Source organism: Exophiala aquamarina, assembly GCF_000709125.1.
Source record: "Exophiala aquamarina CBS 119918 chromosome Unknown aczIA-supercont1.3, whole genome shotgun sequence".
Classification (NCBI taxonomy): Eukaryota; Fungi; Ascomycota; class Eurotiomycetes; order Chaetothyriales; family Herpotrichiellaceae; genus Exophiala; species Exophiala aquamarina.
The window spans coordinates 964,257-978,409 of NW_013550585.1; the positions used below are offsets into that span (position 1 = coordinate 964,257).

A 14,153-nucleotide genomic window follows, 5' to 3' on the forward strand; every position below is an offset into this window, starting at 1 on the left:
TTGCGTCTTCATGTATAGAGAGTAAAGTGTTCATCATCAAGGTTGTTGGGTTAAATAGTAGACAGACTTACCAGAAAACTACAAGTATCTCTCGAGTGAGGCGCTTACAATATCACTGAACGGCATTCTGTTAGAGTCTGCCAGAGAATAGAGAGCAAAGAGAAATAATTCAAGAAGAAAATGTCAGGTAATCGAACCAGTTTATTCGTCAATGTAATTCCGAATTTGATAGTATATAGAATTGCTCATCATGTTGATGGGAGGGGGGGAGAGTGGGAGTGAGATCTTACCTAAGGAGGCGGAAAGGTGCGACCTCACCTCGAACGGGATGAGAATAAACCTAGTCTTTCGCAAACGTTAGCGATGTGTTTCCCTCAAGTTAAATGAGCAAGTTGAGATGTTGGTTTAATTCAGCTAGTCCGTTTGGCTTTGGACAGGTAAGTCACCATGTAGATAAATCGTCGTATGATAGGGGCGACACGAATGTTCATCATGTAAAGGTTGGGGTTGATGGAAGATGGAAGATCGACTCACATACAGATCTCAATGAATCCGATGAGCGCAAGAAGCCATCATCATTAGTGACACCTGTCAACAGTTGACTTTTACACAAACGGGTATCAAAAGCACTGTGCGCGTGCCAATGGATGGACTCTCTTGTCGAGAGAAGTTGGTGAAGCAGAGATTGGAAAACAAAAAACGAACTGAGATTTATGATTCGAAGCTCGACGCCAAGCCTTTGAAACACGCCATACCCTTTACGGCGATCGGCAGGAATCTCGAATCCCTGCGCCAGGCACTGACTGCACATGGTTCACGTCTATATAATTCCCTCCCTCCCTCCTCCTTGGACTCGGAGGCTGGAACTATGAGTTGCATGAACAAGAGCACTTGCGGCCCTCGTTGACTCCCAAACACCGCAGACAACAAACCAATCCAGGCAAACAACACCATGTCCGACAAGGACTTCGGAGGTACCATCCCCCGCCCCCCACCTATCTCCTGTCGCTATATTTCACCATGAAGCTGACCGTGACGCGCAGGCAACGACGACCTGTCGCTGCCCAAAGCGACCGTGCAGAAGATCATCTCGGAGATCCTGCCACAGCTGCCGCACGACCCCACCCCGTCCGGCGGAGGCGACAAAGGTGAAATGACCTTCACCCGGCCGGCGCGCGACCTCTTGATCTCCTGCTCCCTCGAGTTTCTGCGCATGCTGTCGTCCGAGTCGAACGACATCTCGGAGCGCGAGTCGAAAAAGACCATTAGTGTCGAACACGTCGAACAAGCACTGACGGATCTCGGCTTTGGCACCTACATTGAAGGCTGTCGGGGCGTCGTCGGAGAGTGGCAGGAGGTCCAGAAGAAGCGCGTCGGAAGAGGCGAGAAGATGCGTAACTTCGGCGGCTTCGACAAGATGGGTGAGGATGAGCTGCGCAAGATGCAGGAGGCTCTGCTTGGTGAAGCCCGTGGGCGCATGGAAGGTCAAGGGGAGGCATAAATATCGACATGCACGCGCCTTCAGACCTTTGCTTGACATCAAGTGTGTCAAGCGCCCGAGACACGACCAAAACTGCTGCCGATGGAGAGCACCTTTACAACATATATAACTTATGCCATGCGTGCGATCGGCGAACTTGAAGGAGCCATGGTCCTCGAAAGAAGCGGAGACACCGGACCGGCAATAGCTGGATCACTCAAATCAGGAAGCCTCAGCATGAGGGTCAAAATCGCCTCCTACGCGTTTCCCGCGCATGAAAATTGCCTACCTATTTGTCTCATTCGCATGTACCTCCCAAAAGGCAAGCCGCACTAGGCGATCCTCTTTCTCACACTACGTAGGTCTATGCCTCATTCGGGGCGAAGCAAGTTGGAGAGCATAGCATTATCGGATCTGCTTCGTTCAACTCACTGCCGAGAGCAGAAACCGCTTAGCCCCTGGCACCACGCCATTCAAATGATCAGAATGGAACCATCTGCGACTCGAAAGAGGCACAACCTCACTCACCCCATCAGCTGAGATGGCTCTTTTCCCGCGGTTCACGTACCTCCAGAACCGACGGCTCGATCAAGCTCGGCCCAAGCAAAATCAGCTGCATCGATGCAGATTAATGACAGCAAACGACACGAGCCTGGAATTCCTTTTTGATCTCTAGATTCACAAGGAAAGAAAACAATTCAATTTGAAAATTTTTATGATTGTTGTGAGCCCTGGCCATCCGCTCCTTCGATAATTAGTTTTGTCCGTCATTAAATCGCAGCCCAGTAAGATCCATATCCTTTTCCCCATTCGTATCATACCACATCACACAGCAGGCATGTTGGGGGAAAACAAATGCTTCTCGCGGTTCGTCCACGCCACTTAGGTCCCAGCACCTCTCCCTCTCCCCCTGATCCTTCCCAACTTCCTGAGAAACTCCAAGTCCACGTCCCGCAATTGCCTCTCCAGCATTTGCCCACCAGGACCCCTCTTCGTCTTCATTTTCTTCCCGTTCCGCGCCTGATCCAAGCCGTCAACGATGACGCTGAACTCCGCAACGGTGGCGCCGTCGCCGAACATGTTCGTGGCGTTGGTGGATGAATTCGCCAGACTGCCCCAGATCTGGAGGGTAGCGAAGCGGCTGGTGAGCAACGGGGCGGCATCGGTGGAGATGTTGAAGGTGGTGATGTTGGCCTGGACGGCCTCGATGCGGAAGATGGCTTCTGCGTCGTACGGGTCGGAGATGCGGGCGCGGTCGCTGACCACTTGGAGCACGCCGTCGCGGCCGTTGACAGAGGCCGCGGACGGGTGGTCGAGCGTCTCGTTGTGGAAGTACACCGAGTAGTTGTACGGCGGGGCTTGGCCCCAGTCGAACTCGAGGCCGCGCACCCGGAGGCCGGGCTCGAGGCTCACCGTCACGCTGGCCGTCTTGTTGGCGAGTGAGGGCTGCCACTTGGTGCTGGCCGCGCCGTCGACGGCTGCGATCGGGAATTGGCCTGGTAGGAACTCGTCTGGGCTCGTGGCTGGGACACATTGTGCGAGGTTGTCGGCCGTCGTGCGTAGTTGGCTGTAGAGCCGGTTGGGAATCGTGACACTCGAGTTTGGTGCCAAAGAGTAGTTCCCCGAGATCGGGCTACCGAGGCCGCCCACGACAATTGAAATGGGCGACCTTGCAAATGTACTGTTGGGAGACGTGCCCTCGGCGGGCGTGACGCTTGCATTGCGGCTCAGGATTGTATGGGTTTGATTGGAGAACGCTGTTATTGGGTGGCCATGCCAGTGGAAGGTGCGATAGCGAAGCTGTGGGATCTGAGGGGGCAGAGATGGGTCGACGTACAACGTGAATCCAGGGATGAGACGAAGACCGAGATATCCAAACAGAACAACCTGATTCGCACCGCCATGACCGGTCAGGAATGGATATGCCGGATGCGTTCCGCCGTTGTCGTTCCAATTATCGATCATTTGCTCGGAGAACTGGAACCAAGGCGCACGCACGTAGGGATAGGCTGAGTACTGCTGGTAGGTGTAGGCCGAGCAGCCTGATGGGGAGACCTGGTTCGCAATGATGCTGAAAATTGCCCAGGTCATGGCAGGGCCATCGGTAGACTGCTTTGCGGCGTAGTAATCGAGGTCTGAAAGCGAGCGCTCCACCGTGTAATTCTGGCCCGTGTATGAGAGCGGGAAGGTGATGAGGACGATGTCGGCTTGCTTTACACTTGTACTGCCGTTCATTTCCGGGTATTCGAGGACGATGTTTGCTTCAACATCGGTCGAGAAAAGGATGTTCTCTGCTTGCTGGGTCCAGGTTTCGTTGGGGGTGGAGTTGAAGTATGAGCGGAATTGGTTCGCGTAGTTGAGTTGGTTGGACACGATCGCCAGCGTAAAGCCACCATTGTCGATATGGTTGGCATACTCGTCTGGGTCCGTCATGTTCTTGATCGTCCAGCTACCGCCAACTCTGACCATCAATTCAGAGTAGAGATGGGCAACCGAGTCGTAGATTGGGAAAAGTGAATCTCCAAAATACTCCGTATCCCCTGAGGTCAGCCAGTAATTACTGAAGGATTGACTGATGTCACCATTCAGATGGTACTGGTAGTCCCAGCATGGGCCAGACGCTGTACAATTTCCATAACGGCCACTGGTCCATGGGAATATCGCGGCGTTGGAGGTGAAGTTGGTATCGTTCTTGGACGACTGATAGGCGGTGTCGATATTGGCTTGCGCTTGTCCATAACGTTCTACGCGGTAGTTTGCAAATGATCTCCCTACTGATGGAAATGTCGGGACGAGGCCTGGCTGCATGAACGTTTCAGCGTCCCAGAAGATCAGTCCCGCATACGAATCCGATCCCAATCCACCAACCGCGATACTATGGCTGTTGATTGTCGCATTGCCGGCAGCAGCTTCCGCGTTCGATGAGATAGTGTTTTGAAGGAGATAGTAAGGGTTGACTACCGCCATGATGGATGCTTCAATGATCAACGGATCATCTGGAAGCGTCCCATTTTCGGGATATGAATAATCGTCCACGGAAGTTTCTGGGAAAAGTTTCCTCCACTCTTCGACATGGGTTTGATGTGAAGCACCGTAACCGACTTGTCTGGCGTTCAGAGCAGCCTCCCTCGCTACTGCTCTTGGAGAGCTATATCCATCCGACGAAGCAATCCCGACAAATTTGGTGAATGTGGCCGTTCGACCAGCCGCTAACGTGACGTTGATTCCCGTGGCCACTGAAGACTCATTGTTGCCCACGTACGGTCGATCCCATGTTGCTTGTTGAGTGTTGCGTACGGTTGCACCGGTGACGTTCAACCCTGCATAGACAAATGCCGTGACATTATTGACGCCATTAGGCTTGACCGACGTGAAGATGATTCCTGCATCGACACCTTTCTCAGCCGGGGTGGAACGTACTGCAGCATCGCCGTTCAAGACATTGGCAACCGTCAGGTTTGTCGACTCATCAGCAGTGATGTTCATCGTGACAAATGCTTGGTTGACATTGAGTTTATGTGCAAATAGCTGATAGGAAATGTTGAAAGAACCTTGTCCACTTGGAGACCATGTGTATGCCCAGTTCAACAACCCTTGCTTGAAATCATAGCTCGATTCGAAGTTGCTGATGGTAGATGCGTTGGTGGACGCAGCCAGGAAGTCATCGCCTCCGAGATCCACCACAATTGCACTCCAGTGAGGAATGCCACTGATGACAGAATCGCCCCCGTACTGATAGAGCCATTCAAAATTGGTCCGATTGGTGGTTGGCTGTGAATCCCAAAAGCCGCCTACGGTTGCGAAGCTTTGGCGCCGGTTTTGCAACGGCCAGCCTTGGACATTGTCGCCATCGACCGAGACGTCAAACTCGAAAAAGGGTCCAAGTGACGCAACGTTGATTCCAATATATCCGTTGGCAACAACTGCACGAGATTGGTAGTGGCCTTGGTCGAGGTTGGTGGTGGTGAGAACCCAATTGGTTGCGTCCCAAGTCACATTCTCGAACCGCGTGTCGTACACGGTGGACTCATTTCCAGCCTGAGCATTGGTGCGAGTCAGCAATGCGGCGACGCTGAGGGCCGCAGCAGCGAAAGAGTTGAGTGTGAGCTTCATCTACACAGTGCATATCAGTCCCAATTTCGATTTAATTCCGTCGAGCTAGCTCGTTGCTTACCTCGGCATGGATAGAAGTGTCTCTAACCCCTTCCAGTCGAGTGCGACTAATCTATTATTCCTTCTGTATTGACGAAGCTAGGGGTTGCGGAAGTTACAGCCTCAGTCTTCCATTTGAGGATGGAAGCTGTTACAGGCGAGATCGAGAGTCTTGTGAGAAACAAGAGGTCGCAGTAGCTTGTGTGATCGAGGAAAATCAGAGGAGCTGAGTAAATCTGGCAGGGCTGCCTGGCTTTGAAATTAAAAACTGATTGAAGTACGTAGGTTACGGCGGTGATCTATTTCGCCATACCGAGAAAGCCTGGCAGTGCCAAAAGTTACGTTGCAGGCCCAGCAGCACCTTTGTCACGGTCACATTCTCCATGGTCGAACGGTACGCTAGGGACGCTCGACCAGTAGAAAAGCAATGGTAGAGCTGCCGACCTGGAGATCTCAAGCTGGATGATGGTAGGTCGTTGAATGCGACGTCATCTGTGGAGTAGAGGAGGTCGATGTGGAGGGTTGGTAGACAATATTTACCAGATTGACTTCCAACTTGTTCGCTTGGCTATGTGGAGACAAGCCACCAAGGCTGGTGCGGCGCTCTACAAGTGCCAAGAAAAGCAAGGTTCGACCGGTGGAACTCCACGCCACAAATGTCATGCTTTCGCCAGCTTGCAATCTTGTTTCCTTTAAGCTGCCACTGGGTGTGTTCTCTCAGGCGGGGAAGCCTGCACTGGCCTGTCACGGGCCTCACGCCCTTCTATCGCGTGGCAATCGGTGATGGCCTGGTCGCTGCTTGGGAGATATGTAGATCTTTCTTAGGCAGCTTCGTATCCGTATGGCGCAACTTAGTTCCAGGAAATGCCGCTCTTGTGCATGCCACAGGTACTAAACCAACTCGGAAATAGCTTCCCAAGTTTTCTGAAGCTCACTCAAGGCTCATCTTCATGTTCATTAGCAGCTTCGACTTGAGATCTAGGTCGATTGTTTGACCGCCGTCGCCCGCTTCGATAACTTTCGGATGTTGTGATAGCCTTCTCACCGACGTAGTGTTCGCCATCCCACTCAGTATTACAAAGAGGGCAGGCTCGCGATCTATGCACACGAAAGAAATTTTGAGAACAGATATCGTGTAACCTGCCCGGGCATTCTCGTTGAGCGCAACGTTGACCCTTGAAACCAGAAAAGAACTTTGTTAGTATATATACAGATTGGTCGTATAACATTTGTATCCTTACCACTGTGATGATCTCCTTGCAAGCATGGCAAAATTTGATTTTGTCGATGGTCCCGTCGTCGTCGTCGTCGTCATCGTTGTAGGTGTCGATGAGCCAGGCCTTCAACTCCATCAGAGCGCGAGGACTCAGGCTGTAAAATCCGGCCGGACTCCTTTCGAACCACCCTTCCTCCACCAATTTGTTGAGCATTGCCTCAGCATCCTTAGGGCTGAGCATACCTGCTGACGACTGCGTTGCATTCTCGTTCTGGGTCTCCCGTCTCTTCTCAGGAACTTTCCCGGTTTGGATGGCTTCAATTCCGCTCAAGCACATTGCTTCCCGCCTGCCTTTATTGTTACGTCCATCGAACATGGCATCCAGTAGTTTCTTGACGTAGATAATCTCATCGGCTGTGTAGGATGTGGCGAGCTGGGTCAGGGGATCGCTGGTCGTATTGATCAAGGCGTAAACCCGTTCACGTGTCTGCTGATGGAACGTGCTGCGGATTTCGAGGTCAAGGGGGGAGAGTTTTCGATTGGCTTGGTAAACGAACGAGTCTAGGTCTTCAACCGTAATGTCTTGTGCTTGAACCTCTCTGCCTTCTTGTTGTGTTGAAATGGCCGCAATAACATGTTTGGCTGTGTCTAGCGTGAGGGTGCTACGAGCTAGGAAGGCTTGCAGAAACGCTCGATTGCTGTCATCGTACCCGTCTGCAAAGCTCGGCATATTGATGTGCAGATCCGATTATGGTGAAGATGGCGAAATGCTGCTCGGTGAGTGTTGCGCAGGCTAGATGAAAAGTCACTTTACGCGTCTGGGGGTGCGGGGTTGACGCGTTACAGAAGGAGCGCATGCACTGTAATATTATGTAGAATTGTCCGCGTCGCCATTCGTCACTGGCCGCCGCTCACTAGCCGTAGGTACACACCGCAGGCTTGGGAGATAGCCGTCAAGATTTTCATCATGTGGCTCTAAGAGTGACCTCGAAGTATGCAATTGAATTGCAGACAGTTGGTGGGAACCCCAATCGCCGAAGAGTTATCGCACTATGACAGCAACAGACCGAATACACTGCTACCGATAGCCAGTAATTGACTATCGTGGCTGTCTTCATCCTTTGAGGATAATTCGACAGCTTCTGATGATACGGGCCCACCTCCGCCGGATGTTCTCCGAGTACGTTTGTAAGGACGCCCCCTACGGACGATTCCTCACATCAAACAACCACCACCAGCTCATTGTGGACACGGGGGTTGCAGAAGCCATACTGTGACGCGATCAGGAATACAGCTGGAGAAAGAGTAATACACCTTTGGCAGAGTTCCTGACAATTGATAATTTGCAAGACAAAGTCCAGTGCCGGTTGTGTGACCTTCACGTCGGATGGCATCCCTGTCCGTGACACGAGAACATTCGAATATTATTGTACAGTCTCTCCGCCTTTCGTCAAGGATAAAGAGGGGTTCGAAGTAAACAACCATTTTTTCGGTGGACCTGATCAGGTCATCATCCTTCGGGATTATTGGGTGAAAATCTATCTCTTCAGGCATCGGTCTAACTCGCCAATGCTCGGGAGAAAACGAACTCGTTCAGCGCCGGAAATTCGGCAACAGGGACCCCGCAGAGTGTACGCCCAGACTAAGAGCTCAACCTGTAGCGATGGGCACTAAGCTTGGGTTCCGGGTGAACAAATAATCACAAAGATAAGCCGACATACTCATATACGCGCGTCCCTTGAAGAACTCGGTGCTCCAAGTCTCTTAGAATAGGGTGAGAGAGCTCCTCTTTGTCATTGTAGGACCTTACAAATTGCTGGAGTCCGCAGCGACTCTTCCACAGCGAATACTGCTGTCGTAAGTTTCCACCATGACTGTCAGTGAGCCTACGTTCTGGCCGTCTCTGGGAATCTCAACCAAGGTTTTCTCGCCAGGTGAAGGGCACCAACGTCCGACAAAACTGCCGGGCTGCTCGCTCCTGGGTACCTGAGCCCAGCCATGTCACGGCCTCGCATCTCAGCAAGATCGCGGTCCGGCGATCATGATGAGTGGTTGGGTATGTCTCGTTCCTCGCGGCCCGACGGTTGGCGAACTCCGACAATCGAAGATCCAGATCATCCTGTGAACCGACAGAAGGATTCGGGCGATACGCTTCTCAGTTCCGGCAGCTCGACAGGTCGGCGCAAAGACACAGAGTTAGGGGCGGCACCTCAGTCTAACATGATACAGCCCGTGCCCTTGCCTCCGCTAACGGAGAATGAAAAACCCAAGACTCTTCCTTTGAAGAAGAGGTTGAAACATGTCACCTGGGCGTGGTTTACCATCACCATGGCCACTGGAGGAATTGCGAATGCCCTATACTCAGGTTTGTCTCGATCATCGGCTTTGAGATAGTTCAGCTGACCGCCATCAGTACCCTATCGGTTTCCTGGGCTGCGTGTGATTGGAGTCATCTTCTTCTTGTTGAATATTGTTCTCTACATTGGCATCTGGGCAATGATGATCACCCGTTTTTACTTATATCCTTACACATTTCGGGCCAGCCTCACACATCCGACCGAATCGCTGTTTGTCCCCGCCTTTGCCGTCTCATTTGGGACGATCCTGATTAACATTGTGGAGTACGGATTCAATCGCACGGGTCCCTGGCTCAACCATGCCGTTGTAATATTATATTGGTTCGATGCCGCAATCGCTTTCGTGCTGAGCATTGGGATATACTTGACCTTGTGGTCCTCCCAATCCTTCACCATCTCACGAATGACACCAATTTGGATATTTCCGGCCTATCCTTTGTTGATCATAGGGCCCCACGCTGCCTATATATCCGCCCAGCTGCAGGATCCTAGACAGGCGATTCAAATAATAATCGGAGGTTTCACCGTCCAGGGGATTGGCTTCTTGGTCTCGCTGACCATTTATTCGGCATTCGTGTACCGACTGATGACGCAGAAGTTGCCAGCGGAATCCTTACGACCTGGGATGTTTGTTTCGGTTGGGCCGTCGGCCTTTACAGTGAGCGGCGTGCTTGGTATGGCAACCAGCCTTCAGGATGCAATAGCAAAAACACCCGAGTCCACTTTTATGGAAGTCCCTGGCCTTCTTGCCGCTCAGATCCTACGGCTCATTGCCAGTTGGATGTCACTCTGGCTATGGGGTTTGGCCTGGTGGTTCTTCTTTGTCAGCCTGCTTTCGAACGCTGATTGCCTCAGAGCGAAACACCGCACCCAGTTCGCAATGACGTGGTACAGCTTTATCTTCCCACAGACGGCGCTCACGACCGCGACTTTCTCCATCGCCAATGCATTCGAAGTCACAGCCATCAACATAATTGGCTGTGTCATGGTCTGTTTGCTCATCATCGTCTGGTTTGTCGTTGTCGGGTGTATGCTCAAGGCCATTTACAAGCGACAGATCTTGTGGCCGGAGAAAGGAGAGGATAAGACCGAGGGTGGGTTCAAGGCGAGACAAGAGGAGGGGAGCCTGCTACCAACCATGGCCCCTGATCAAGCCGAGAAAGAGGGTGGCCCAGGTCGGTAGTAAACACTACGCCTGGCAAATCCTGCAATCACTAATTGTGCTGGACTGGAATCGACACAGCCTCTAATTATCCACACTTGAAATGAAGTAAGGGATGAGGGACAATAGTGCTCCTGCTGTGCCAACTTCTGCTGAGAACATGAACCTCAGCCATGGTCAGAAGGTAGAATCGGGTCACTACGTCATATCTCGCTACCCTATTCAACCTGGGTCACCTCTTTAACGGTTTCTCCCTTGACAGGGTCACTGGATAATTCGGAATGGCACCCTTCGCCGGGCTTCGGGTGAGTCTACTTTGAGCGGATGCCATCACAGTGGCAGCCCAGTTGTTTGCCAGCGAGGAAACAAAGACTGAGTCCTCGAGCTCCAGGGCCCTCGCCTTGTATGAAGCTTAAACCGAGCAGAGGCTCCCCATATAATCACAAAGATACCAGCTATATCTTCTGAACGTCGCCAACCTTTGCTGGCAATCCCTCACCGCAGAGGTGGGAGATCTTGATCAGGTTCACTGCTTGACGTCTCCGCGCCTGTGTGTCCGAGCCACAACCCTCATGCACAATTCACCTCAAATTCCGCGAGGACGGCTCTGAGCTTGCCGCAAAGCCAGAGAAGATGATCTTGGCCAAGGTGCCAGCAAAGAAGCACGTAAAGGTGTACAGAACTACGAACTAGATATTCAAGTAGAGTTAAGCAGAGAGAATCAAAATGACAGCCTTGCCCGTGTGAACACGACCAATAGTAAAGCCCGGAAACTTGGTTCCCCGCGCCCATGCTGCTATTACCTTCATTAGTAAGCTGGTATTCCCACCATCAGCAGATATCACCCAAGGTATGGGGTTCCATAAGAGTCACGTACCAAGACTTTCCCCGTCCCCACGCACGCGAAGGTAAGTTCTGAATTAGGACACCGGTACGTCCGTCAATTAATACGATGCCGTCGATCGATCCCCCATCACAGCGAGCCCGCCCAGCGCCACAATTGGATCGCGTTACTGGCGTCGGTCGAGCACGCCATCGTTCAGCCTGGGATATGACACGCCCGGAGACCAGTCGACGGGCTTCTAGCACTGCGTGTGTCTCTTCTACAAGGAGCTACCCCTCTCGGTCGGCTGGCTATATTTGACGTTCTGGAAATCCTTTGAGGAACTATCTACACATCAGCGACTCGGTGCGCGATCATAAAGTTGCCCAACGTGTCCGCGATATTCACATCAATATTTCTATCTATTGCAGACTACCCCTTAAACGTCGAGAAAACCATGTCCGCAATCCAGAAGAACGTGGAGGCGGCGTCGGTGAAGTACTCGTCGCGCTTCACCAAGGGTCACCTTGCGCTGCCGCCGGCGAAGAAATACCTCGTCTTGACCTGCATGGACGCGAGAATCGATCCGGCTCAGGCGTTTGGTATTGAACTGGGCGATGCCCACGTCATTCGCAATGTAGGTGAATTGCCGATCGCGCGCTCGCCCCTCAGCCCGGAAGGGCCTGTGAGAGGGGGGGAAGAGGGTGACATGAAATAGAAGACTGACAGGAGCCGACAGGCAGGAGCATCGGCGCAGGATGCGCTTCGTAGCATCGTCATCTCAGAGCAGCTGCTTGGAACCCAGGAGATCGTGCTCGTCAAGCACACTGGCTGCGGCATGTTGACCTTCACTAATGAAGATGCGTACGGCCTCGTCGATAAGAACCTTGGGTAAGAGAATAGCTTCAGGCCTCCATCTCTCTCATGGAATAATGCTAGCGCTTGGCTTCATAACTCCCCTGCAGGCTTCATCTCTGAGCTGACGAGCAAAACGCACACAGTCCTGACGCATCTGCCGAGCTGAAATCTCGCGGGTTGGATTTTCTGCCGTTCAAAGACTTGGAAAAGGCTGTCGAGGCCGATGTGAAGTATATCAAAGATACGAAGCTCATTCCTGATACTGTGAGCGTCAGCGGGTGGGTGTATGAAGTCGAAAGTGGGAAGACACGTCGTGTTGTCTAGTCCTGATGATCTTGCTCGGCTGGAATCAATAAATGGATGATGGGATTCGATCTAGGGAAGTTTGTGGATGGATGTAATGTAGTCGAATGAGCTCCCGGTCTGTCACAGTGGTAGGCAATCCTCGTGTGGCAAGAGAATGACCTATCATCTAATACCAGTCACTGTCTTCGCGTAGAATGGTTTCGCGGGAGGTGTGACCACTTACCTGTGGCCGTCACGTTCAGCCTGCCCTTAACTCACCACCACTAGCCGCTTCACAATAATATATTTTTGAATTCCGCAATTCCTGCCACCATTAGAAGCCACATTTGTGCTGCTTCAAGACCCGCTCCATCTAGCTCTAATCGGTGTGGGTTAGTTAGCGGGCCTCTCCTCAGGATAGGTGCTAGTCGTAAGTCATCAGCGGGTTTCCTTATCTCGAACTTACTCCACATACCGAGCGAGCCCATTGAGCGATGAACTCGGGGAGTAATCGAATAGATGAGTGAGGTAAAATAGACGCCACCAAATCAATTTTTTGGCTGGTCCGGAGTTCGAGTCTGGGTGGTGCTTACGATTCTTTTGGGCCTGTTCGTTGAATTTCCTTTCCCACGAAGTATGAATGAACGTCAGTAGACTTATCGCGAGGCTGAGGCTGGCCATTCACCCTCAGCCTTGCGCCCACGCCGTTTCTGCAACTGCACAACATAGTCTACCTAGAGGCGTAGAGAGAAACTCAGCGATTGCCCTCTAGTGTTTGCCTAGTAAACGGGGCCTTGAAACAATGCACTCGAACTGGGTAGCAGTGACCATCAACTGTCATGTGACCCCTTATGGCGGTAGATCATTTCGACGACTAGACGACCGGCTCGACAACGAAATAGCATCGACGACATCGAAAATCAGGCCCACTGCTGCCTTGCGTGAACATGGAAAGCGCCGATCAGTGTGTTAACGACTCAAAGGCAGCACTCTCTCGGGACACAAATCTCACGATAAGTACTTAGTCCATTGTCTTCTTTCTCTGCCACTCTGCATTCTCACGACCCAAGCCCACTGATGTCATTCTGCTCATCAACAACATCCATTGATAATACCTGTCAATACCTCTGACGCAGTTAGTCCCAGCCCGACTCAGGTGTGCATTTCCCACCGAGCACCACCACACCCTTGTTCTCCTGCGAACAATTGGTCAGCCACAATGGGTCAGGTTGCGTCTGTCATGCATGGTTTCCTGGGACGAATTGGCCGATACGCCAAAGAGAACCCGATTCATACTGCGATCACGATTGCCCACTCTGCCCTCACCATTTTCATGGGATCTTTGCGGAGTCTCAGAGTCCTATTAAACACACTGGGCTTCGGAATTGGAGGCGTCACTGCAGGTATGTCGAATGAAAAGGCATGGATTGGGGAGTGAGTGGCCAAACTATTGACACACATTCGGTAGGTACTATTGCTGCCTGTGTCTTTGCGTGGGCTCAGCGTTTTGGAGCTGTACTTGGTGCTTGAACCGATAGACCATTCAGCGTACTGAGCTATGCCACCGCGGAGCGAAATGAAGCTGTGATACTGGTGTTGCCGAATCCTGTGGGTGTCGGTCGAGCAGGTGATCGAGACATCAACGGGTAGATACCTGGATGCTACCTTGGCATGATTGCTAGGGGGGATGGAGTCTTGGGCACTGTCGCTCTCCTCCCTATTCATATTAACGGTAGAGTACGTAGAGCACCTTTGACGCTCATTACTGCTCAGCTTAAGCTTCATGGGGATTTCTTTCCAAAGGTTTTCAAAGATCGTGA

General features: G+C 52.0%; 5 protein-coding genes across 5 annotated transcripts; 3 read left to right on the top strand and 2 right to left on the bottom strand.

Moving 5' to 3' along the window:
• Nucleotides 1-952: 952 nt before the first annotated feature.
• On the top strand, nt 953-1,501 carry A1O9_03933 (uncharacterized protein; the record flags this gene model as incomplete). The annotated part of the gene is made up of 2 exons (XM_013406225.1): nt 953-974; nt 1,044-1,501. The coding sequence occupies 2 exons, from the start codon at nt 953-955 to the stop codon at nt 1,499-1,501; spliced, it is 480 nt and encodes a 159-aa protein (XP_013261679.1).
• An 861-nt stretch (nt 1,502-2,362) lies between these two features.
• Nucleotides 2,363-5,593, bottom strand: A1O9_03934 (uncharacterized protein; the record flags this gene model as incomplete). The annotated part of the gene is made up of 1 exon (XM_013406226.1): nt 2,363-5,593. The coding sequence occupies one exon, from the start codon at nt 5,591-5,593 to the stop codon at nt 2,363-2,365; it is 3,231 nt and encodes a 1,076-aa protein (XP_013261680.1).
• Nucleotides 5,594-6,567: 974 nt separating this feature from the next.
• A1O9_03935 (uncharacterized protein) lies at nt 6,568-7,578 on the bottom strand (the record flags this gene model as incomplete). The annotated part of the gene is made up of 2 exons (XM_013406227.1): nt 6,568-6,825; nt 6,874-7,578. 2 exons carry the CDS (start codon nt 7,576-7,578, stop codon nt 6,568-6,570), a joined length of 963 nt encoding a protein of 320 aa, XP_013261681.1.
• Nucleotides 7,579-8,846: 1,268 nt separating this feature from the next.
• Nucleotides 8,847-10,388, top strand: A1O9_03936 (uncharacterized protein; the record flags this gene model as incomplete). Its single annotated transcript, XM_013406228.1, has 2 exons — nt 8,847-9,213; nt 9,262-10,388. The coding sequence occupies 2 exons, from the start codon at nt 8,847-8,849 to the stop codon at nt 10,386-10,388; spliced, it is 1,494 nt and encodes a 497-aa protein (XP_013261682.1).
• Nucleotides 10,389-11,647: 1,259 nt separating this feature from the next.
• Nucleotides 11,648-12,372, top strand: A1O9_03937 (carbonate dehydratase; the record flags this gene model as incomplete). Its single annotated transcript, XM_013406229.1, has 3 exons — nt 11,648-11,827; nt 11,930-12,081; nt 12,192-12,372. 3 exons carry the CDS (start codon nt 11,648-11,650, stop codon nt 12,370-12,372), a joined length of 513 nt encoding a protein of 170 aa, XP_013261683.1.
• Between the last annotated feature and the right edge of the window lie 1,781 nt (nt 12,373-14,153).